The 23769-nt window shown below is 47.0% G+C and overlaps 8 protein-coding genes across 8 annotated transcripts; 5 read left to right on the forward strand and 3 right to left on the reverse strand.

Moving 5' to 3' along the window:
- Positions 1–295: 295 nt before the first annotated feature.
- F4813DRAFT_389829 (tryptophan synthase beta subunit-like PLP-dependent enzyme) lies at positions 296–1859 on the forward strand (the record flags this gene model as incomplete). The annotated part of the gene is made up of 3 exons (XM_049246913.1): positions 296–605; positions 759–1136; positions 1399–1859. 3 exons carry the CDS (start codon positions 296–298, stop codon positions 1857–1859), a joined length of 1149 nt encoding a protein of 382 aa, XP_049099209.1.
- Positions 1860–2130: 271 nt separating this feature from the next.
- On the reverse strand, positions 2131–3727 carry F4813DRAFT_381010 (MFS general substrate transporter; the record flags this gene model as incomplete). Its single annotated transcript, XM_049245628.1, has 2 exons — positions 2131–3431; positions 3517–3727. The coding sequence occupies 2 exons, from the start codon at positions 3725–3727 to the stop codon at positions 2131–2133; spliced, it is 1512 nt and encodes a 503-aa protein (XP_049099210.1).
- Positions 3728–4964: 1237 nt separating this feature from the next.
- Positions 4965–6720, forward strand: F4813DRAFT_360852 (gamma-glutamyl phosphate reductase). Its single transcript, XM_049243451.1, has 2 exons — positions 4965–5369; positions 5423–6720. The coding sequence occupies exons 1-2, from the start codon at positions 5069–5071 to the stop codon at positions 6469–6471; spliced, it is 1350 nt and encodes a 449-aa protein (XP_049099211.1). The 5' UTR covers positions 4965–5068; the 3' UTR covers positions 6472–6720.
- A 2914-nt stretch (positions 6721–9634) lies between these two features.
- F4813DRAFT_389832 (uncharacterized protein) lies at positions 9635–10944 on the forward strand (the record flags this gene model as incomplete). The annotated part of the gene is made up of 4 exons (XM_049246914.1): positions 9635–9731; positions 9856–9905; positions 9981–10099; positions 10284–10944. The coding sequence occupies 4 exons, from the start codon at positions 9635–9637 to the stop codon at positions 10942–10944; spliced, it is 927 nt and encodes a 308-aa protein (XP_049099212.1).
- A 1021-nt stretch (positions 10945–11965) lies between these two features.
- Positions 11966–13726, forward strand: F4813DRAFT_360862 (uncharacterized protein). Its single transcript, XM_049243452.1, has 2 exons — positions 11966–12856; positions 12923–13726. The coding sequence occupies exons 1-2, from the start codon at positions 12305–12307 to the stop codon at positions 13448–13450; spliced, it is 1080 nt and encodes a 359-aa protein (XP_049099213.1). The 5' UTR covers positions 11966–12304; the 3' UTR covers positions 13451–13726.
- A 391-nt stretch (positions 13727–14117) lies between these two features.
- On the reverse strand, positions 14118–16076 carry F4813DRAFT_360864 (uncharacterized protein). Its single transcript, XM_049243453.1, has 3 exons — positions 15928–16076; positions 15171–15866; positions 14118–15113 (listed from the first exon to the last, which is right to left on the reverse strand). Exons 2-3 carry the CDS (start codon positions 15408–15410, stop codon positions 14448–14450), a joined length of 906 nt encoding a protein of 301 aa, XP_049099214.1. The 5' UTR covers positions 15411–15866; positions 15928–16076; the 3' UTR covers positions 14118–14447.
- A 2517-nt stretch (positions 16077–18593) lies between these two features.
- On the forward strand, positions 18594–19256 carry F4813DRAFT_389835 (uncharacterized protein; the record flags this gene model as incomplete). The annotated part of the gene is made up of 2 exons (XM_049246915.1): positions 18594–18790; positions 18932–19256. The coding sequence occupies 2 exons, from the start codon at positions 18594–18596 to the stop codon at positions 19254–19256; spliced, it is 522 nt and encodes a 173-aa protein (XP_049099215.1).
- Positions 19257–20762: 1506 nt separating this feature from the next.
- Positions 20763–23552, reverse strand: F4813DRAFT_84267 (SPRY-domain-containing protein). Its single transcript, XM_049248950.1, has 8 exons — positions 22591–23552; positions 22305–22531; positions 22110–22234; positions 22001–22041; positions 21889–21943; positions 21682–21835; positions 21149–21634; positions 20763–21094 (listed from the first exon to the last, which is right to left on the reverse strand). Exons 1-8 carry the CDS (start codon positions 23391–23393, stop codon positions 20949–20951), a joined length of 2037 nt encoding a protein of 678 aa, XP_049099216.1. The 5' UTR covers positions 23394–23552; the 3' UTR covers positions 20763–20948.
- Positions 23553–23769: the final 217 nt, after the last annotated feature.

The following is a 23769-nucleotide window of genomic DNA, read 5'->3' on the forward strand; positions in this document are numbered from 1 at the left end:
TGGGTAAAGTCTCGCGGCCAGGCTAGCCTTGAACATGTACTAAAGCCTTGCTACTCTTGGTATAATCTTATTAGTTTTGACTTGGGAGTATCCGAGGAGGATTGGCTAAGTATACGATAATTAGACATTGACTTGTATAACCTACCTACCTACCTACCTTATAAGACTCCCATTCACTCACTTATTTACTAGGTTACCTTTTTACAACCTCTCTTCCCCGCCATTTAGGTTTAGTTACTAAAACCCTCCTCATTGTCCCCAGAACAAGACCAAATCAAGGAATTCAAAATCACCTATGGCGGACCCATCCACGTCGCCGCCCCTGACGCGGGCCTCGGTGGCAGCGGCCCGGGAGCTTATCAAGCCGTTCGTGCACCGGACGCCGGTAGTAACGAGCACGTCGCTGTCGGCGCTAGCTTCCGGCGCGGATGCAGATGCGGGAAAGGCAAGCCCGAAGCTGAGGCTCTGGTTCAAGTGCGAGAACTTCCAGAAGGTGGGCGCCTTTAAGGCCCGCGGCGCGTTCCATGCCATCGAGAGGCTGAAGCAAGAACCCGGCTGGTTGGAGGGGGGAGGGGCGGAGAAGGGCGTTGTTACGCATAGTTCTGGTTTGTTTTGGGGGGGGTTTCTTACTGTACTCGTTGATATAGTTTCATAACTGGCTACCTAGTGTTCTGGTTTAAATATGGCCTCGTAACACTTAGCGTAGGCTAGGCGCCGTTTCAAGACTAGCTAACTAACCACCACCACCAACCAACCAGGGAACCACGCACAAGCGCTCGCCCTCGCAGCCCGCGCCAACGGTATCCCCGCGCACATCGTGATGCCCACGATCTCGGCGCCGCCCAAGATCGCCGCGACCAAGGGCTACGGCGCCCATGTGATTTTCAGCGGCAGCACGAGCGTCGAGCGCGAGGCCGTCACCGCCCAGGTCGTCGAGGACACCGGCGCGCGCCTCGTGCCGCCCTACGACCACCCGGATATTATCCTGGGCCAGGGCACGCTGGGCCTCGAGTTCCAGGAGCAGGTCGAGGCTCTGATGATGGCCGAGGAGGACGAGAAGCTGGGGCCGGGAAAGAAGACGAGGAGGAGCAAGAAAGGGCTTGATGCCATTATTGCCCCTTGTGGCGGCGGCGGTAGTAAGTGTCTATTTTTGATTATCTTATTTCCAGTCTTACATTAAGAGTCCGGTTATTCTGGGGATATCCATATACCGTGCTTGCACATGTGACTAGCTTCTTTTCTTGTCCCTTTCTCAACCCCCTATCTTTCTTTTCTGGTTCCTCTTCCATTCTCTTACACCTTCACGGCTACCGGCTACCGGCTACCGGCTACCGGCCATATATACTCTCCTCCTCCCCTCTTTAAAAACAAGCTGTGGCTAACACTAACCGCCTATAGTGCTCTCCGGTGTAGCCCTCTCCTGCGAAGGCACCGGGATCCGGGTCTTCGGCTCGGAGCCCTCGTTCCAGGGCGCCGACGACGCAAAGCGAGGCTACGAGTCGGGCACCCGCGTGGAAGCCGTGTCTTCGCTAACCGTGGCGGATGGTCTGCGCACACCGCTCGGCCGTATCCCCTGGTCCGTCATCTACGAGCGCCGCCTCGTGTCCGGCTTTTACAGCGTCAGCGAGGCCGACATCATCCGTGCGCTACGCCTCGCCTACGAGCGGCTCAAGGTCGTTATCGAGCCTAGCTCCGCCGTGCCCCTCGCCGTCGCCCTGTATAATGAAGACTTTAGGGAAATGGTCGAACGCGAAGCGGGCGAGGACGGTTGGGATGTGGGTATTGTGTTTAGCGGAGGGAATGTCAGTTTAGAGGCTTTGGGTAAGCTATTCGCCGAGAGTCCTGAAATAGCCAAGTAAATATAGAAGTTTTCTCCCTTTGAAGACGTAGTGAACATATAATTATGTGCATTAAATTTTGGTATCTTAGGTATCTTGGATTTAATTCAGAGGACCTTGCTAATACTCGGCCTATACGCTAGAGAAGGCGGCGCTATGGGAATAAAATGATACTCTAGGTACCTCAACCTACATACTCCCAAGGTTCCATCATATCGACAGCGTCTCGCTATTTCATCAACGAGACCTCTTAGGCTCGTTCTGATTAAATAATCTAAAGCGGGTATTGAGCTCATTTACTTAAAGCCTTGTCCATCTGTTCCCTCCATTTCCGACTGTTCTTTCGCAGGAGCCAGATCGATAAGTTACCGCTCAGCCAGGCGATCAAGCCAATCATAGTCATCAGCCATCCAATGCCCATAGCATCGATGAGAGGTTGACCTACTATACCACCCACGCAGCTGAATATGTTCCGCACGAAGTTATTAAGAGCAACACCGCTACTACTTCTCTGCGGCATGAATTCGGTGAGCATAGTGGTAGCAGCACTAAAGACAAGCATACTACCGAAGCCGAAAAGGAAGTTAGCTACAGATGGTGCCATCCAGTGAATTCCGTACTGTATTGTCCAGCCGGACCAGATTAACGCCCCGGGATACAGTGTGGCGGAGATCCATGCATTCTCGCGCATACGATCCTCGGGTAGATAGATGAGCTTCCCATTGGCGTCGTATCTTTGGGCCTTCTCCGCTGCTCGGACCATGATCCGGTCGATCCATCGTCCGCCAAGCAGCGACGCTGCAAAGTAACCTAACGAGCTTGGCAGGTACAAAAGTCCTATAATGATAGCTGAGTAACCATACGGAGCTGACGAGAATGCCGATTGAAGGGATATGTTAAGGACGTATAACGACCCAAAAGTGATCGCAGCATAATACACAGTAATTGCCACGGCGGGGAAACGCAGGTACATGATTATCTCAAGCGGATCAACAAAGCATTTCTTTAACTGTACGAATGCCTGTTTAGTGTGCACCTGCACGGAGCGTGTAGTAGAAACGCGCGACAGGCCGTCAGGGTGCGATGATTCAGCTGCAGCCGTAGGCTTACGCTTCGCCAAGGTCTCCGGGACGCAGAATAAGACAAGGATGAAAACGACAGCGCCATAGGCAGTTAGGAACCATACGGTACTCCTCCAGCCAAACCCTTCTGTGAGAGCACCGCCTATGATCGGGGCCAAAAGGGGTCCCATAAGCGGTCCAAGGTAGAAATATCCCATAGCGCGGCCGCGTTCCCGGGGTTCCCAGCAATCGGCGATTGTGCCGGCGCCGACAGCTTGGACGGAGGCGGCAGCACCGCCCGATAGGATACGAAACACAATCAGCATGCCAATATTGACGCTTAGGCCGCTCACTAGTGAGAAGACAACGTTCAAGAAGAAGGACGAGAGATAGATATTACGACGTCCTAGGGTTTCGGAGAAAGAACTCCACCAGAGCGGGAAGATTGACATTGCTAACATGTATAATGCTACCGTCAAGTTTACGACTGTTGGTGAGGCACCGAGGTCCTTTGACATGTCCGGAAGGGCGGCTAATATGATTAGATGAGTCTTCTAATATACCTTGACTAAAGGGGGTTTGTGCTACACTATAACGGAAGGTATATATTTGCTTACGATAAAAGATGGCAGACCCCATTGGCGCTGCACACGCCGCTAAGGCTATGAAAACTGTTATTGTCCATTTCACTTTGTTTGGATAATCGTAAGGTCGCTCGACCTCTGGGATGACAGCCAACTGCGCAAGGAAGCCCCGCCGTTTCAACATTGGCACTATGGACAGCGGCTTAGACCGAGCAGACGACGCTTGGGACCTAACTCGTTCCATTGGTATTGTAGCTGCAGCCTCTTCGTCTACCAAGATGCCATTCGGAGTTAGCAGCTGATCAGGAACGGCGTCTATAGATTCATCCTCCACATCATGGTCTGTGGTGGTTATAGACGCGGCAGTATCCTCGTCTTCTGATCGCGTTCCTTGCAACTTATTGTTCTCTGCCTTCTCGTCCATCTTTTCTGAGTCGACAGCCATATCTAATTGTTTTGCCTCACCGCAGCAATGGTGCTTAGCGGTGTGTTCGCGTTAAGACAATAGCTGGTAACCGATATCGGTGAGGTAAGATGAATAAATAAAACCAAGCGAAATACAGGTATTATAAGAAAGCTGTAGAGATCAGGGATAGGAATGGATTGCTTAGAGATTGGGTGTTGGAGACGATGAATGAACAAAACAACGTGAAGATTAGAAAATAAAAAATAAAAAAATATAATCTTGTCTGTCGACGTTGTTGGATGATTTGCTGCTTTAATTTTGTGTGTGGAAAGTCTGTAGAAACGGGAGGGAATTGTAGTGCATCTGAAAAGTTGAAAAGCCGACAAAACCGAGACCATGACTGATGACTACTTGGGCCAGTGATTCCGTTCGGATAGTGATTCCGATACACCAGACCATAGCCGGCAAGAGGAGCGATCTCCATCGCCTAGGTCAACAAGGTTGCAATCCTCGACACACCATTTCGGATGTATGTTAGCATCAAAATGGTACCAACACTTATCCGCGTCCATAGAAGATATCGGCGATACGAACAGCTCCTCGGAAGGAGTGTAGTTGACGAAGACTACCCTAGTATTTGACTCAGAGACTCGGAGTTAGATTATTTATTTTTAATTGGGTAAATCTACGACAGAGGAACATGTTTAAAGATACCCCGGAAGCTGCCGGGAGCTGAACTGGCCGATAATTGAAGACCAACTGTCTATGAGAGGCTCTTATAAGGTATGAAAGTGATTTTTGGAAGTTAGATCACTATCCGTAATGTGTGTTAGGTTACAGATGTTGGTATGGTAATTGTTATTGGATGACGATATTGAATTGCATAAAAATCGTAAAGTACAATGGATGTGTTTTACAGTATGTAGGTTAGGTACCTAGGTACATATGGCAGAGTTAGAGCTCCAATTAGAGGCTGAGACCCATTTTGTGGCTTGCCTTAGCCTGTGTAACTGCTTAACCGCTTAACCTAGGTATCAGCCACTCATATCGTTTTCTCGATGCTATGGAAACTTCCAATACAAGCACATACACATGCACATAGCACATAGGCACATTCTACATTCTACTTTCCACATTGTCCAACAGTACCTACCTAGGTAGTTAAAGTGCCTAGTTGCAATGTCTCTCACAAATGCATCCCCTTCGGAAGCTGCCAAGTCTGCGAAAGAAGCATCGCATATACTCGCTACACTATCCGAGTCGGCGAGAAACGATGCCTTAACAGCTATCTACGATAGCTTGACTGCGGCTAAGCATGGTATACTTGCTGCCAATGCTCGTGACCTCCAAGCTGCACGCTCAGCAGCAGAGCATGGCCAGCTGAGTCAAAGTTTGGTATCGAGGTTAGACCTCGGTAAGAAAGGGAAATGGGAGGACATGCTTAAAGGGATACTCGACGTTCGAGGCCTCAGGGACCCTGGTGAGTCACCAGCAGAGTTGAGCCCAATGTGAATGAAACTAATTATACTAAAGTCGGCAAGATTACCTTAAGAACTAAGCTTGATGATGGATTAGAGTTGACAAGAGTCACCTGTCCCATTGGTGTTCTACTAATCATCTTTGAGGCGCGGCCTGAGGTTATTGCCAATATCGCTTCCCTTGCAGTAAAATCAGGCAATGCCGCCATCTTAAAAGGTGGTAAAGAGTCAACAGAATCATTCGTTGCCATTTCCAAAGCCATCTCTGCAGCTCTGGACAAGACCAAGGTCCCTAATGGTGCCATCCAGCTAGTTACTACAAGAGATGTAATACCGCAGCTGCTAGATCTCGACCAATACATCGATCTTGTAATTCCTCGGGGCTCCAACGAACTGGTCCGATATATCAAGTCATCCACCAAGATCCCTGTCCTCGGCCATGCCGATGGCTTATGCTCCATCTTTCTCGAGCAGTCAGCAGATCCGAAGATGGCAGCAGGTGTAATCGTTGATTCTAAGACCAGCTATCCCGCCGCGTGCAACAGCTTGGAAACATTGCTAGTGCAGGAATCCTCTCTGGACACACTTCTCCCCATAGTAGCCGAGGCCCTAATTGCGAAAGACGTCGTCTTACGCTGCGATACCAAAACTAAAGCGGCACTTTCTAGCAAGCTGCCATCCGATCTCTCTACAAAGCTCGAGGATGCCCAGAGTGCCGACTACGATACTGAGTTTCTCAGCCTTACGCTTGCAGTCAAGACAGTTGCAGACATCCATGAAGCAATTACCCATATCAACATCCATGGCTCTAAACATACGGACGTAATATTAACCAGCTCTTCTGAACTCGCTGAGCAGTTTATGTCGAGCGTAGATGCAGCAGGCGTATACTGGAATGCCTCAACTCGCTTTGCTGACGGTATGAGGTACGGCTTCGGGACTGAAGTTGGCATTAGCACAAATAAAATCCACTCTCGAGGCCCCGTAGGCTTGGAGGGCCTGATGATCTACAAATACAAAATCCGAGGGCAAGGTCATGTCACAGCAGCCTACGGCGAAGGGGAAGGAAAGAAGAGCTATAAACATGAGAGTCTCCCCTTGTAGGTCATTGCGCTCTAGGAGTGGCGTACTTTGAAATCTAGTGGCGTTTAGGAAGCATGGTGCGTGGGTAAAATGTTATATGAAAGTTTTTGAATTACACTATGTGGCAAGACCGTAGTGGCTATATAACTCCCGGTCCTCGGCTGCCAAGAGTAAAATTGTATCTTGTTAGTACTGATTATAGATGAAGTACCTATGATAGCTCCCTTAAGCATGCGTGCCGTACTATCAATAGAGTAAGAGAAAGCTATAGATTTATATTGAGACATGCGCTTTCTATAGTCATTCATGCGTATCATACATGCTTCAAGATTCCGCTGTAGCATTCTTACTCACATATGGTAACCTCTAGGCGCAGGGTTCGTAGGTGAACCAACGGGGCGAGACAAGAGGTGCATTGTATTCGCTCGACGGCTAACCTAGAAACACCGATCTCTATCATACGGCGATTGCCAACATCATCGGATTAGTACAGGCTGTTCAAAGTAGTATAATGAGGAACGGAGTCATCAAATAGCTTCCTGTTTAGCATCGCTGAAAAATGTAGATTCCGATTAATTATTCGAGACCCCCTACTTGCTCGTATTCATCACCAATGACAAGATACGACGAGGTAGGGATAATCCGAGAGCCCGGGTAGAAGTAGAAAACATCATGATAAAAATAGTAAAAAGCTACAGTTGTAGTAGAAAGATAAAATGTGTCGACGGCATAGCCGATTCCGTACCGCGAAGTGTATGAGGTTACGATTACAAGTATAGATAGCAATCAACCTTACTCGGCTTGGGAGGCTTCCATGGAACTAGAACATGGGAAAGAATGTGACAGACCACATCTGGTTGAAAGATAGAGGGTGTCAGCTCGTACTAACATAGGCACATAGACTTTGATGACAATCGGGATTTAACTATATGAACCATAGATAGTAGTTTATATGACTTTACCCCTAGCATAGAACTAGTCGAACGTCTTTGATAGACATATCCTACCGGGGGCTGGGGTAGTTGATAGGTACTAATAACGAGAGCACTATAGTATATTACAAGAATGGGATCTAAGGGTAGGTTGCTTTTGGGTTTCCTTGGACCTGGACTAGCCTCCTCGCTACTCAGATCGAATGTAGCAATATCGGGAAATATTTTCTGACGTAAATGATTCCTATGCATTCTCTCCACACCGAAATCCTGCAATATGCAGAGCGAACCGACCCGTAGAAGCTCCAGTCTCACGTGCCGAATAGTGCTAACCGTATTTTAAAGACTTTCGAGCAAAGCCAAGAGAGGTATTTTGTCCTTTTCCCCTCTTCTGAACTTCCGGTTCCGCAGTGCATACTTCTCCGGCTCTGTGTGAATCGAGCCCGTAAGGCACCAGCATAACATTGATATGCAGCAGTTGAATAATACACTAGTGAAGCCAACTGGCCGTCAATACGAGGTTAAACTGGCTGCACATAGGGATAGCTGGGTTTCGTAATTCACTTCTATAATAATGTGAAAGAGTGAAAAGAGGGCAGGAAAAGTATATGAAGTTACTATCCAATTGAATATGCATATATCTGCGGTGGCGATAGCAGGATATAGTGGAACATAGGGGCATAGGGGCACGGGGGCAGATGAGAGTATTTCTCGTGTTGAGACTTTTCACTGTAAGCAATCATTACTCTATTCATACAACTTTTTACCTGATCTACACCTTTCGTGTTGTCGTAATAACAATCATCCTATACGAAAAAGCAACGGATGTGCGTAATTCCATGTCGACTGGCGTTGATGTTCCGTTTAACGCACCAAGAAAAGAAAAGAGGATAAAAGGTCTACTATTAAAAGTTGGAAAAAGTGGTACGATATTGCTGCATCAACAACTTATAGACTAGGTACTAATGTATACTACCTACTATTACTTAGAGATCTAACCTACCTTGCCTCCTTGATGGGTCTGGGTCTGCATCAATGAGTGCATGCGCTAAGTACACCTTGACCGGACACATACCTTTGACACAATTACCCACAAGACTTGGTTGCATTTGACATTTGACGAATGGAGTTGTCACAAATAATAATGATACCATGCAGGCACCGATTCGGTATAGCTACAGAGTTTGCCTCGCAAAGGGCGGCAGATCAGGTCACGCATTATACGGACTTGTCTTCGTGATGTGTCTGTCCACGTCGTCGCGCACCGGACCCGACATCACGGGGTTCAAAGGAGAGTTCCGCTGGGGGTTGGGAGACTGGGGGGGGGGGGCTGAATACATACCTCATATGTAGGGACCACCTGCGATCGGCTCTTCCGACCTCCCGAAGCTCTCGTGGCGCCGTCAATTGTTGGTTCGATTTGACGTCAGTGTACCACAATCGCGGGTTCGTGCTTCGCATCATGGACCGTCCGTTGTGGGCGAAGAAATGGGTTTTCATGCGGATTGTAAAGTGCAGAAGCAGAGAAGGTAAATCGAACACCCCGCAGCGGGCCGGGCGCCCAGATTTCCAGATTTCCAGATTTCTCTTCATGTCCATAGGTGTCTTGTCGGACACGCCAGACCCGATCAAGGAGGAATGTTCGAGAGTTAAAGCGGAATAAGAGGGGGTGAGGGGGAGGGGGGAAAGGAAGAGGGAGGATGGAGGAGGGAAAGAGGGTCGTCTACCTATTGCATGGCTGATGAAATTGCCCTTATCTCAGGAATCGTTTGGAGTTGGCGGAAGCCAAATGGCGGTGACGATGTGGTCGATTTTCTCTGGCTAGCTGAAGGGCCCTAGTATCCACTTCGCCGCCTCATTCCCCGGCGTCCGTTGTCCCCCTTGTGATCTGGGCTGACCATATGAATCGCTTGACTAGGATATCGGAGGATGGTGGAGCCTCATCGTGGATGTAGCCATTAACAACTACAGGAGAAATGCATACTCTATGCATATCTGGTGGAGATGATGGAGTTGGGCAGCATCACCGCCTAGACAATTCGACAAATAATAAGGGGTTTCATTCACTGTCAACACGTGCTAAACATTACTAGGAAGAAAAAAGAACCCCCCCCTTCTAATTACTATTCCTTTTCCTCCCTTTGAAATCCCTAATCCCTAAATATAACTCCGAACGAAATCGGCCCTCCTTCTTAATGCCCCCTTCTCTCTTTTCTTCCCTTTCTTCTGGCTTCTCTTCTCTCTCGTCAGAGATGGGACCCCGCGATCAAGCTACTATTAGAAGTGACTCAGGCTATGGGGACGATGCGTCCGAGGTGCCGCGGGACGGGCCTGATGCTCATCCGTTGAGTAAGTCTGATTTGTAGTTATTGGAAGAAAAAAAATCTATGATTTACTGTTCCCTGGTGCGAGTCTGTGCAGTTGGATATGTGAAAATATTTGTATTGTGTATCGCTGACATTTCATTCCGCAGCCCTTAAGGGATACGACATTGGACCGGCGTCCAAATTGCAAATCGGCGACGTGAGTCTATTCTGATCTATCGAAAATGTAAAAATTAGAAAAGAGGGAAAATGTGCTAAATCTCGCACTTTTTAGGTCTTCGAATTTCTCTGGGCCGACGCTCCGGAGTTTGAGTGGGAGTGGAAATGTCTCGGATACACTCGCTTCATCGTTTTGCGCCATAGCGATACCTTTCCTCATCATTGCGCTTGCATGTAAGTAAACGACCATACCGCTCCAATTCATCGACATTACTCCCATTTTCTCAATTTCACCGACACCATGAACTCCTTTTTGAACTACTCTGAGTGTTTACGCATAAACACAAGAAAGCAAGCGAGAGTCAGCTTCACGAGGGATCGGTTTCATCAATATTTGACTGACCGTGAACCAAATCAGACCTATTTCCATAGGAGGCAAACACGAGTTCGCCAAGCCTGGCATTGACCATTTCCAGCAAGGATACGTCTTCGGCAACGGTGATCCGACCCCGGGCCTCGACCAGGGCGGTGTAGGGCAACGCCTGCCATATTCCCCCGTGGGAATCGAGTTGCGCCCCGGGAAGCTCCGCGTGAAAGAAGACTCCCGGGCCAACTATGCCGATATTGTCGACGTCGATCACGATGCTCAAGTCATGGTTATTGGTGATGTGGTGCGTTACTTCGACAGAGTTAGGAGGAACGTCAATAAGGCCTTCATGCGTCAGATTCTGAGGAGGGCTCTGGAAGAGTATAAGCGTCATAGAGCAAACCAAGCAGAGAGTAATAGGATGTCCAAGATTCCCCAGTCGGTACTCGACGGTGACGAAGCTCAATTCAGCGCCTCGGAAAGCGTCGTTCCACCTTCAGAATCAGCAAGCACAATTGGGGAGACAAGATACGAGAGGGAAGGGAGGAGACATAGAAGATATTCGAATTCCAGTTTAAGCTCTCGAAGACCGAGGGCCAACTCACAGACGGGTAGTGTCAGACCGCCTCGGGAAGCCCCCCAAGAAGGCCGGAACGAAATTGACTACGACATGAAGTCCATGCACAACGTTGCGATGGCTGGATTGAGATAAGAAAAAAAAGGAATCGGGACTAAATTCTAATTCATGAAAAGAACCTATCCTGCATGGATTTGGCGTACGGAGAGGAGTTCACTCGAGAAAGGGGACTCGAGCATTTCCCAAGATGCAACATGCAACAGAACAACATAGACAGGCAACAGGTACGAGGTGTATATTACGATTCTACGACTCCCCGAGGTTCAGATAAACGACAAACAACACTTATGATGATTTATGCCAGATTAAACTAGTTAAGACGCGAAAACGCGCATCAATGGTTATGAATGATATTTACCGTATACCAAGCATAGGAAACCTTTCGTGGGAAAGTGGGATTTCCTGCAATATTTTGCAGAGGACCAGAGAGTCCGGGTTACGCATGTGATAGGCTGCTTCAGTCTTGTCATCCAGTGGCTTATTATTATTATAACTCACTGATAAAGTTCTTGATATCTCAGGAGCTTGAAGATAACCCGAGCCACATGATCATCCACGTTAATAATATATAATGGTCTCAAACTATGAGGATGCATGAGAGTGAACGAGCTGTACTAGAAGCCATGTAGATAGGGTCTGCAGACTATTTAATCTGATTTAGCATCCCGTATGTCTTACTTGCCGGTGCGAATTCGCCCATTTGCCTCGCGATCTGACCCGACAATGACATCAAAATCCAAACGTGGGACGTTCGATCTAATCCCCGATCATTGGATCCCTTGGTCTCATGGTCCCTGAAGCGAACCGAGGCAGCCGCTAAGATGGAAGCATTTCTAACGATCGGGTAGGATTAGTTGCATCTACAGGGGAAAAGGATCTCTGGACGAAATTTCTCGGGACTATTATATGTGGGTTTAGGGACGAATAAGCTGAGCACCTCCTTTATTTGGGGGATATAGCAATGCAAACGGGCCGATCTACCGGGTGGCCAGAAGCAGTACGACCACTGGATATTGACTCATTGGCTCAGTGGAATTTCATATTACCGGTCCAGCATTGCTCTAAGTCCCGACTCCGTTGTCATTAATGTAACCTAGGGATTAGATCGTGTCTTCTTACACCATCATGCCCAATATTTCAACGCCAGGTATTCAGGGAGGCGGCAGATGGATGTAGTATGTTTGATTTCTATCTGGAGGCCTTGTCGATCCTCGCCTCTGGGTAAATACCGACATGCTTGTAAGGCTTTCCATATGATACATGACCAATAGGCACGCCGGCTTGTGACTTCGAACCTATAATGGCGGGCATAATGTACCAGTCGTCTTATGGTATATATCATCGCTGTATTCCCCCGACTAGGGGTTTTCTGGGGATTTGGGTAATCAGTATGAACTAACCTAGTTGATTCGTCCTCGGAATCGGATCGCCCAGCATGATCCCAGAAGCAGATCTCTGGGGAAGGCTTCCCCTGGAGTTGATCGAGCGGATCTTAGACGTTCTGGTAGACGATTATGACCAGGACCCTGCATATCAATGGACGACCTTGCGGCATACAGCAAGAAGACAGATGCGCCGCATCGAACGCCATTTCTTGAGGTATTGGGTCCCTAAGCTAACTATTACGCTGTACTCGGGGCCGCGATGTCAGATCGATTATAAGCTCTCCAACCATACAAGTGAGGGCGGCTTTGAATCTAGTCGCGTTCGATTTCAGACTTCAGGAGCTAGCCTTTCGAGTTCACTGAACAAAAGGGAAATCCATGCCTTGTGGAATCAATATAGCTTCGAAAATCCAGTCGCGCATCTCAGATTAGGCGAGGGCATCTTAAAGAAGGGTATGACAGGGGGCTATATTGTCAATGACACCGACATCGCTGATCTGAAAGTGGAAAATGATGGCCTCGATATCATATTCAACTGGAGGAAGACACTTGACGCACTGCTTCGGGAAGAGATAATGATGCGTAGGCTACAAGCAGAGATGGTATGCGACCTCTATTTCCACCTTGCCCAGTCTCTCTCTCCGAAACCTCTGCTTATCGTCGAGTAGACTTTGGATAAGAAGATGGAGTTAATAGCTGAGCATCGGTGGCCGCCATTCCCCAGGATTCAGAGGCTGGCCCTCGTCAAGCACTTCGTGCTGGACATACAAATGGCTAAACGAGTTGCTGTCCAGCAACACCGTCTAAAGCATTACGATGCATCCAACGAGATTAAGTTAGGAAGTCTAACTCCCGAGTCCCAATACCTGCATAAGCAATCCCTTCTTCCGTTGCCTCCGGCGACAAAGCCGAGAAGAGCGTGTTGCGTAATCTGCTCTCGCCAAACAGGCCCGTCCATATTCGAGGTTGTCTCCTGCGAGGAGAGCGTGGTGCTCAGCCTAGATGGGTGGGAAAACCTCGACAAAGAGGAATTACTCGACTTGTATGCCGAGGCGTACGGTTGGAACTGTTACCGATGTCTGGGACAAGAGGACAATGTCGAGTGGCAGCAGGTAAGTAAGAACGACTGGCTCAGCGTATGCGCCAGCGGTGCCGAGAAACTGCATAACGTACGAAGGTGGAACCCTTGGTTCTAGACGAGACTACGGAAGTTTGAAACCGTAGGGTTGGTTTCTCCTCTTGAATCGATGATATAAGCTCTAAGTTGGACCATCTTGAGACAATGAATGTATAACCAGAAGGAAGAGGTGTGCTTCAATCATGTTTTATAACTGTAAGTGGGTGGATGTTTTTCGTTAACTAGGGAGTAACGAGAAGTTCGAGCGCAAGTTTGCTACTTTAGGCTATCAGTGCCTAAGCATTTACGAATTTACATGGTAGCTTAGGGGAGAGATAATAAATATAACCGCTTCTAACTAAGCCGGAGTCCCAAGGTCACGGTTCAGAATCCCAGTCAAATTGAAGGCGTGAGGCCTAGAAAGCCAGATACCTAGGTATGTACCATGTTACGATTTGCTAGCTATACCTTGATCGCCAGATAGTTAGATGGGACACAATGTCTATAGTTTCTAACCCCTTTACGTATGTCTTACAAATTAGTATAGTAATCTACGTCCAGCTGGCTTACGTGGGTATATAGTTCAACACGTGAAATAGATGCATAACTAGAACATACAGGCTTACCACATAGTCTATTAACTACTTTACATCAAGCTATTAATTAACTCTCTACCTAGGTACCTGATATACGCGTCTATTAAACGTACTTCTCCCTAAGGGGGTGGTTTGACATTCAAAGGTAAAGGGGCGACCTCAAGGCATTTCTTTTTTAACCTGAAACCGAGAAGCAAAAAAGAGAAAAGTCGTTGTATAAAGAAGCCCGAACTTATTTAAGGCGATGATAATGATACAGCTACAAGCTCTTTGTTTTGATTATCTTAGCCAGGTCTTCATTCATGTCATAGGTATTTGTGTTCATGGTGTCTAATATGTACTGCCAAGACTTAGAGGGGGTATATTGTCTATCTTCATATCTCGTGAATTCGTACGTGCACCTGCACAACGTCTATTAGTTCGTTATAAAACTGTAGAATCCACATGATCGTGTGTCCTTAAATAACACTTTTTGCTGTTTTAACCCAAGCCCTGGCCCCAACATTTCTGTAATATTCTGTTGCGGTGTTCGACTAGATTTGGGAACTCGCTTACGATTTCAGTAAGCCTCCGATCTTCCCATGCTAGTCCCTGGTCGAGTAAAAGGTGGGTATAACTGAACACTGTAGAGTCAAATAGACTTGGCTCTGGTGCTTCAAAGAACCAATCCCCTGGGCCTAGTATCGTTGATAAGGCCTCGAAAGCCTCCCTCGCCCCATCATATAGCTTTTTCGAATCCATAGTTAGCGTACCTATAGATCTTAATATCTGAGCCTCTGCCGCATGGCGCAATTGGTATAGGATTGTCGCTTTCACGATCTGCGATGCGGAAACCGGTGTGACGTAGAGATGCGAAAGTAGGGCTGAGTTTGGGCGGGATAAATATAAGGAGTAGAGCCATGCGTTACGTATTCGGTGATCGAGCAGTGATTCATAGGCTTCAAGCTTCAGGCTTGAGACTTCGGAGGTCTTGTGTGTGCCACTTTCAGCTGCATATTGTTCTAGTTTGCTGGATGGTATCGGCAAAGGTGCGGCGAAGCTATTGGGATTCGACGAAGGAACCAGGAACGGCAATGCGCCTGTTGGTGAAGCGTGATTGTTTGAAGGTATTACTTGGAAATCGACCCCGGCCAGCTTGAGAAAGGTCTGTATCGACTATTAGGTATAGAAACTTGGAGCTTAGACGATATATTTGTAACATACTTGCCATTTGAGGCAAGATGGATTAAAGCTAGGTAAGCCATTCAGGGCATCTTGGTCCGATATAAAGACATATAGAGTCGCTACATCTCTAGCTCTAGGTGAACGAAGAGGAAGCTCGTTAGGAGGATATGTTAAGAGGGGAAATCTCTTGAAGAGTCGAGCTAAGGGAGCTGGTATGGTTAACCAGCCCGTTGCGCCATAGGGCTTTGGACTAATAACACCGTTAGTTTTCGAAGACATGTCGAAGGGACTGTGGCGTGTGTCAGTCGTCTTGCTCGTAAGCGCTCATAAGAGATGAGCTTTGAATAAGTTGGCCTGCGACTTCGCGCAGTGTTTCTAGTCGCATTCAGTAAAACTCCATCATTTGGACCCGCAAAGAAGTCATAGCTTGGCAATCTCATATCTTATCGATTAGATCTTGATAAGCACGTGTAGAGACATGGACAGGACCTAGGTTAGGTACTTCGTAGGCCGAGGATTTAGCGAGTTGGCGAGTTGGCGAGTTGGCGAGTCAGCGAGTTTCCGACGAATTCGCGTGTCCTAAACCTAGACTCGCTAGATTCTGCTAGTCTCGGGCGCTATGTGGATTATGTGGGGTTATGCAGATATTTTGTAGGGTCCTCATCGTGCTTGAATGGGTATTCCGAGGTATATACAATTGATGCTTGTACGATGCTTTGACGTATGTAGTAGGTACTATGGTACCTTATTTAATGCCGAAATTAAATGAGGTGTTAAAGACAACATCATTACCTACCTAGGTAAACATACCAAAACTTGGAGATAAAATTTATCGCTCAGACCAACATCCTTAGCGCTATCGATATTAGGTACCTACGAATCTAAGATGTACAAGATTGGTGCAGGAGGATTCGCGCGAAAGCAGGAGAGCGCCGATCACAAGCTAATTCCGACAATGTTAGACATCCAAAAGTCCGGGGCGCATTGCGGGGTGGAATTCTATTTTACCTCATCCGTGGGGGTACCAATGGCATCAATGGCAGTAATTATAATATACCGAAAGTCTAGGTAGGATAGATGTGCTTCCGACTTGCAGAGTCGGGCATCAACTCAGCCCATATCATCCTATCTGAAGAGCTGTTGGCTGATGTTGCTAAATGCCGATTGCTATCTTGATGTTTCTTGGTGGTCAGATATAATGACTCACGAGTTTCGAAGCTCATCCGCAATTGGAAGAGCTGGAATAATGGAGGAACCCAACTTCTTCGTCCTCCGGTGGAAAGATATCTCGGCATGGTGGTGGGGGATGCGATAGTAACGGACTAGACCACTGCAATTTTAAATAACTTCAAATTTGATCGCTTCACTTGCGCTCGTCGGTGCGCGAGCCGTTCATCCGTTCACAACATACTACCGATGACGCTAGAAAGTCTAGAGTAATTGAAAATGGCGGTTATATTCTCGATAGACAGGATCTACCTGCTCGTTTGAATCATAGACTACATTATTACGGATTCATACGGATTCAAGCGGAGGATGGACATACTGTTTCTGGGCATGGTCGACGAGATCGACTAATTTTCCGCTGCTAAATCTACTTTTAAATGTACTATGATGTAGATTCTCACTAATGAGATCAGAGATCAGTAAGGAGGATCGAAGCTTAAGAAGCTTAGGAAGCTGAACGTGATGTTCCATTGCCAAAGTCACATTTGGGACCTCCCTAGCTGCGTGGTACTCATTGCTACGACACCTGACGAGATCTGCTCACCTTCCCTGCGTCCCTGCAGGATGCTGTTAATAGATGCTGTTAATAGTTTGGTACGCCGAATGAAGCTGAATATAAGTCTTGGAAGTTTGCATGTGTCTAAATGACTTATATCTGGGCAATGTACCTACAGCTTATAGGGTAAATTGCCTCCTATATGCATGTAAGCCGGGACGAATAGTTGCGACAGCAGCTGAAGTGAAAACTGGTTATTGGCTAATTGCCTTTCCTATATCTACCTAGGTAAGTGAGGTGATCAATATGTTCTTTGTTTTCCCTTGCTGAGGGGTCAAGTACTTGACCGAATACTTGGAAGATTCGGCAACTAACTATTAAATACTTACCCAAATAGGTTATCCTCGGCCATGTCGTTAATCTCCGATTGGCGCAAATAGATACATATAGCCACGCCTAACTTAACTGGTGCGATGCTGCGATAAAGGTAGATATTGTTCCGGACGGCCGTCGTTACGAATCCATACCTACTGCCATGTCGCCATATCGCCATATCACCGTATCACCGTATCACCGTATCAGAATATAAACAAGGTAAAGAGGCAAGGTTAGGTATACATACATACATACAGATGTACAATACCGTACGATACAACGTATTTCGTTCGGATCTCGCCTGACTTGCTGCACCGGACCCTATATGCAGTCCCCTCCTGAACCTCTCAAATAACCTTTCGGTTACTACTATATATATTAAATGGCTCGATATCCATAATTCTGAACTGTTCATCCAGATCCAGCCCATTCGACAATCTGCATGCACTTGCAGCCGCTGTGTACTTGAAAAATTAAGGGCCGGTTGAAACCCCCTGGCAACCCTGGTCCCGTCTTGAATGTGCGTTATGTATTGAACTCGGAATTGGGGGTCAATACAGTAAAAAGGCCCTCCTCCACTTTAGATTGTTATCAGACAGCCTTGGAACAAACAAAGGGAAACTAAAAAAACAACTGATCACGATACCTTAATACTTTAATACTTTAATACCTTAATACCTCAATACTTGAATACTTGAATACTTCCAAGATACATATATCCCCACGTTACTTCCCTCGACCATATTTTTATTTTATTTTACTCTCATTGAAGCAAGACCTGACTATCCCATCGAAAATAGGAAAGAATCATCAGACTTTTCTCCAACTCAACCCACTTTCCTCCTTCCTCCTCGTGAAAAAAGAGTAGGTACATATTACGACACGATATACTCTTCGCCCTCTTCACACCCTTTACCCAAATTTCGTCACCGCCCAGCCCAAATCAATTCTTGCGTTACATCCTGATCGACAACTTGGCTTATAGTCAGATTTGCTTTTAAAAGCCTTTACCGCCAGCCTGCTGTTAGCCCATGAAAACCTCTCGTCCTCTTTTATCTTCACATCCTCAAAACACGCCTGCTCTCAACTTTGGAAGCAAGACGTACAAAATCTCACGCCTCTGTTGGTGTTGTCATATAACTGCTTCTGTACACCAGCAGTAAAACTGCACCTGTCGTACGACATCGCACCATCTCGTGCTTTTGCTACCACAGGACCTACCTTAGGATACCTACCTTAGGATAAAAAGGCCCACGTGAGACTAGAGAGCGCATACTCGTTGTGCGCATCCCTCCACGAACAAACCACGAACAAACCACTCTACGCACACCAACAATATGAACGCCTCCATCACTTCTCCCACTATGGCCCAGCGTCAACTATCATCCACAACAACGACTATGACAGCTACAATGACACAAGGCTTTGCACCACCTCCGCCGCCAGTTCAGAAAGCGCCTAGCACGGATGCTTTCATTCAGAACCTGAACCTAGTAGCAGAGGCTGCGAAGCGTGCACAGATGGCGGTGCTGATGCGAGATCTAGAGGGCATTGCCATCTCGTGATTTGCCCCTACTTTCTCCCCCATCTCCCCTCTTTATCACTTTCGAGAACCTCTATGTTATGTTGCGACAGTTATATTATATCACTTAATACGTCCTTCTTGCTTGCTTCCCATCACTATTCTGGAACCAATGGATAGGTACACAACCGGGATTGGAGAAGACCTGTCGAGAACGAGCAAACTGGGTTCATTCATCACTGCTCTTTGTACTACTTTGTGCTACTTTGCGGATTTGGCACCTGACATTGGCATCTTTGGGGGTCACGGATATAATGACGTTGGGCGCTTTTTTTTCTCCCCTCGCCTCCCCCCACCAACACCAACAGTAGCGACCACGCAGCGAGAAGCTTGCGTAACGAACTCCAACTCCAACTCCAACTCCATCGGCATAACCCGGAAACTTCTTCGAGACGCCCGTCATCATGATCATGACTTGTTCTACATATATGAGATCAAGGGCTGAAGACGGCGACATTTGATTACAAGCAAAGAAGAAGATAAACGAATTCCACGAAGAAAAACTCAATATCTAATACTTAATTTCTGGGCTGTTGTTTACACTACTACGCTTTTTCTATCGTTCGACTGCGAAGGGGCCAGGCTGTAGAGGTAAATTGGGGGGTTTATGTTTATTGGCGCCGTTGCAGTTAGGGCACGGCTGGATTTGCGAAGCACCATGCGCCGCTGCAATGTGGCACCACGCAGCAGAGCGCATGCAGCACCATAGACGGGTGGTGGGCATGTCTGAAGGGAAGGTCGCAGCCATCGTATTAAATTTCTTTTCTTTTACCCCTTTCCTACCTAATCTTCATTCATGAATGCATGCGCATGCGGACAGATTCCTTTCCGGATACAATTGATACAATGGATGCTAGGCTGGCGCTTCGGTTGGACCAAGCCGCATGACGGAACGGCCATCGCCCAGACAAAGGCGAGCGGGATGAAAGATACCTCAGAATAGAAATAAAGAAACTCAAAGATCTCGATCTTGTTTAAACAGTCTCCAAAGCCAAGCCAAGCCCACGCGGGCCGCCTAGATTTTAATTGGTCTCCCTTTGACTTGTAGTCATGGTTTTTGTTGGATGTGTGCGTGTGAATAAATGCGCGGGTGGCGGAAGTTGCATGCCTATCTAACTTACCTAAAGCATCCCTCTATTCTGCCGGAGCAAATAGGTTCCTAGATTAATAGATCGATCGGATTCCATATAGGTAATAGCTGTTATATATCTTGTCGTACGTCGTCGAATGCTTGTGGTAAGTTTCTTTAAGTAAGAGCGTAGTCACTAATATCAAGTCTGAATAGCCTCCATGTCACTCTTATGTACATGTGACATGCACTACTAATTTAATTGCTTACTAGGTATGTAGTCTGGCCGAACATCTAAACCTGCTAACTTGCATGCATGCTATAACGAATTCTATTCATCTATGAGCAAGGGTGACTGAAGTAGGTAGGTAGGTAGTTATGCCATTTTGTACATGGAGCATGGGTTTCCTGGCCCAGCTATCGTCAACTCGGTTAGTCTATGATAGGATAAGAAGGTGCTAATTAAACAACTGACTTCCGAGGGAGGCGTTCGGTTCGATTCGATTCTGCCCCGCTGCTTGTATACGCCTGGCTACCGGAAACCTATGATGGAAACCCCCAAAGTATGCGAGGAGTGAGGGGGGATGATAAGACAAACTCGTGCAACGGATACAGAAGGAAAGTGCTAAGTAGAAGATGCCTACCCGCCTTTCCCCCTTGCCATCCTCCTAAGTCCGTACCGCCATCGCCGAGCTAGTCTAAAAATAAGTGGCGTTTCTTCCTCTGAGGAAGCTTGGTCTGGTGAAGGGCAAAGTATCGAGGACAATATACATGAGTTTTGAGGCTGAAATATTTATGTTGAATGTTCTTGTATTGAGCTTCCACAGGACGTGAGGTGGGCTAGTTCTAATGAGGTTGGCACTTCTAAGTCTCAAGTTCTACTACGAAAAAAAGCTTGAGGCCTCATTGATGTCATCATATGAATTATGATTTGGTTGTCGACGAGGAACGAATATTACGCTCCCCATCTAGCCACATTTTATCCGTCTTGCTCGTTTGGTGGGCAAGGTCTCGGCAGGAAGCAGAGACACATTGTAGCGTATCGCTCCAAGTCAGAAACTCATCGTACTAGAACGGTTGAGGTATCGCGTCGACAACAGACTGAATGGTAATAAATGAACCTGGCCCACCATCTTCGCGTAGATAATCCAATAATACGCTCGTTTGTCCATAGAGGTTTTCTAATGCCGATCGCGATGATTTCCCCAAAGATGCTAGTAGATTGTTTAGTTACACACCGAGCTTCGTAGGCGGATAGGTGAACTTACAGAGTATTGCTGAGTTGAGCTCTTCGGCTACAGCTACTCTACCTTTGCGATCTAGTAAAGGCGCAACCTCTTTAACCTCCAGGGGATTGGGATATGCCAGAAGCGAGAATACCTCGTTGAGTGTTTTCGTGGTCTCTGATCTCGTATCATCCCTAAAATCCTCTTGTAATGATTGCCCATATTGGACAGCTTTTACAAGCCAATCCTCTTGATCTGTTGGAGTATCCAGGCCGTCTTCTTCCATCTGGTCTGAGAAGCCATTCTCGTCGACGTCCATCTTGTTAGGAGTGTCGTCGTATGGGTGCCCGTTACTCTTTTTGGCGTTCGAGTTGCTTATCTCAGCTGATTTCCGTACCATTTCGATGAAGGTCCGACACCTCAATTTAAAGTACACGTCGTAATTTTCCTTCAACACACTTGGATAATAAGTATAGGTGTACTTAACGGCCTTTTCAATATCACCCTCGAGGATGGCTCTCCGGATGCCTAGTGCAGTTAGTATAGGATAAGCTAAAGTCATAGCTCGTACATACGTTGCCTATGGTGAGCATCCTCATCATCCTTGATGTTGATTCCCGGTACAGGAGTTTGTTGGTCGATTTGTAGGTCTCGCTTTTCTGCATGTATCTCCTCGGCAAACGCCCGGGCCGTCTCGACGTATCCATCGTGTTGTAAAAATTGCAAGACCTAGTACATTTCGTTAGCTAAAACGAGAATTCAAGATATCTCTGTGAACTTACGAGTTGCTGAATTAAGTCCGTCTCATTTTTAGGAGGCGATACTAATCTCTCCATGCTACATCGTATAAGTCAGCTTTCCTGCGACTCAACAGGTGGTTGAACGCTAACTTACCTTGTCCTATTGATGGCCGCCATCATCTTTTCTTGCTCTTTCTAAACACGATAATTAGCTAGGCTGCCTATTTCCCGAGAGAAATTCAGCTTGAAGTATGAGCAAGTACCTTTACCAAGTTATCGATTTGGAACATGAACTTCGTCTGGCCAAAGTTGACGCGAATGTGTTCCCCTGGTTTCTTCATGCCAACGGTAGGGTAAATATTTCCCTTTATGTCCCGAAACGCAGTTTCTGTATTCAAAGTTAAAACCCGTGCTGATCACACCAAGGCTACGTGCTCGCATGCATTGGAAATACATACTAAACTGCCTCCCATTCTTCGTAAAAAATGCTTCGCGAGTTCGGAAGTTGACTCCGCATCCAATGATGTCTGGCGGCCCGAAGTTTTTTCCTTCGTACGGCTTCCCAATCTTATCCCCGGAATATATATCACCGTCATCGCCGTGATAACCCCATGAGTCAGGCTCCCAACCTGGGGGTCGGGCCAGAGGGACGTTCTTTGCCGAGAAGCCAATACATACTGTGGTTCTACGTTTATCCAAGTTAGACCTTATCGGAAGTATAAAGAATTATTGCTTAACACGTACTCGTCTCTTCTCCTAGAAAGAAGACTGACTTCAAAATAGTAGAGGCCTGCTTGCCATGGCATTGGATGGTCTGCACGAATCGCACAGGCTTCATGCTCTTGTTCCCTTGTGGTGCGACCTGAAGCGTACTTAACCTCCAAGCCGTCGGCTAAAACCTCCAGGGGACCTTGTTTATCATCCTTATTCCATTTGGTAGGTAAAGGTGGTACTATGATCTCATCGTCGACAGTCGGTGCCCGTTCGATCAAATCGTATGTCATTCCTAGGTGAGAGGCTGGTGGTTTACTTGCTAGGGCACCCGCTGTGATACCAGCTGATAGTCCATTTCCTGCTTGCTGCTGAGCCTCCTTCCGCGCTTGTTTAGCCTTGCGCGCTTCATCAAGCTTCCGTATATAATCCGAACCATCTAAATAGGATGGTGTGAACGCGACCTCTTTGTTGTGCTCTCCATTTTGCATAAATTGTTCGAAGGCCCTCGAATATAACGGCAATTGCGGGAGACGGGTCTGGGAGGATATAGCCCCATCCAAGTAGCCATTATTCATATCTGTGTCCATGCTGTCATTAGGTCTTTGGGAGGAAGGATTTGCCGCATAGAGGTCCGAGGTTGGTTCGGATGGGGAGTTGAGGAGATATGAGAGGCGGTTGAGCGGCGAATGGGGCGAACGTGTAAAGCCTGCCCCGAATCTGCTGGTCGGAGGTGGAGAAGGCAGATCTCTCATCTGGGGGTAGGATCTTTGGGGATATGAATTCGTATACGATATATCTGTTTGGAAGCGATCATGGTTAAACGGGTTTGCCATAATCAACCTTAAGTCCGAACTGTGTCGCAGTACGAACTAAGGAGGACTAGGACCAGGAGCTCGTTGAATACGCTTTGAGTCTTTCTTGCCCGTAGTACACCAATCCAAATAATGCGGAACAAGCGGTAGGAACGAAGGCTTAAAAAACCGCGGCCTTTATAGGGCGAATTATAAGCTCGTATAAGGCGATTAAGGGATGTAAAGCTTAGATTTTGCGCACGACGTGGTCGTTTTGCTCGAGGAAAGAGATGGACCGTTTTCGTACCGTGTCGTAGTGCAAGGACACCTGTAGGTATTAAGTGATTACATGTGTATATGTCATAACCAGCTTCTAATGAAGTCAGTAATTGTCAGTAATTATCAGTAATTATCAGAA

Source organism: Daldinia decipiens (assembly GCF_022478715.1).
Source record: "Daldinia decipiens strain CBS 113046 unplaced genomic scaffold F4813scaffold_18, whole genome shotgun sequence".
Classification (NCBI taxonomy): domain Eukaryota; kingdom Fungi; phylum Ascomycota; class Sordariomycetes; order Xylariales; family Hypoxylaceae; genus Daldinia; species Daldinia decipiens.

Coding starts and splice junctions, on each gene's coding strand:
- F4813DRAFT_360852 (XM_049243451.1), top strand. CDS start 5,069: ATGTCTCTCACAAATGCATCCCCTTCGGAAGCTGCCAAGTCTGCGAAA. Junction 5,370..5,422: donor TCGAGGCCTCAGGGACCCTG/GTGAGTCACCAG, acceptor ATTATACTAAAG/TCGGCAAGATTACCTTAAGA.
- F4813DRAFT_360862 (XM_049243452.1), top strand. CDS start 12,305: ATGATCCCAGAAGCAGATCTCTGGGGAAGGCTTCCCCTGGAGTTGATC. Junction 12,857..12,922: donor GTAGGCTACAAGCAGAGATG/GTATGCGACCTC, acceptor ATCGTCGAGTAG/ACTTTGGATAAGAAGATGGA.
- F4813DRAFT_360864 (XM_049243453.1), bottom strand. CDS start 15,410: ATGTCTTCGAAAACTAACGGTGTTATTAGTCCAAAGCCCTATGGCGCA. Junction 15,114..15,170: donor CATCTTGCCTCAAATGGCAA/GTATGTTACAAA, acceptor TAGTCGATACAG/ACCTTTCTCAAGCTGGCCGG.
- F4813DRAFT_84267 (XM_049248950.1), bottom strand. CDS start 23,393: ATGGCAAACCCGTTTAACCATGATCGCTTCCAAACAGATATATCGTAT. Junction 22,532..22,590: donor CTTTCTAGGAGAAGAGACGA/GTACGTGTTAAG, acceptor GGATAAACGTAG/AACCACAGTATGTATTGGCT. Junction 21,635..21,681: donor GGATGCTCACCATAGGCAAC/GTATGTACGAGC, acceptor TAACTGCACTAG/GCATCCGGAGAGCCATCCTC.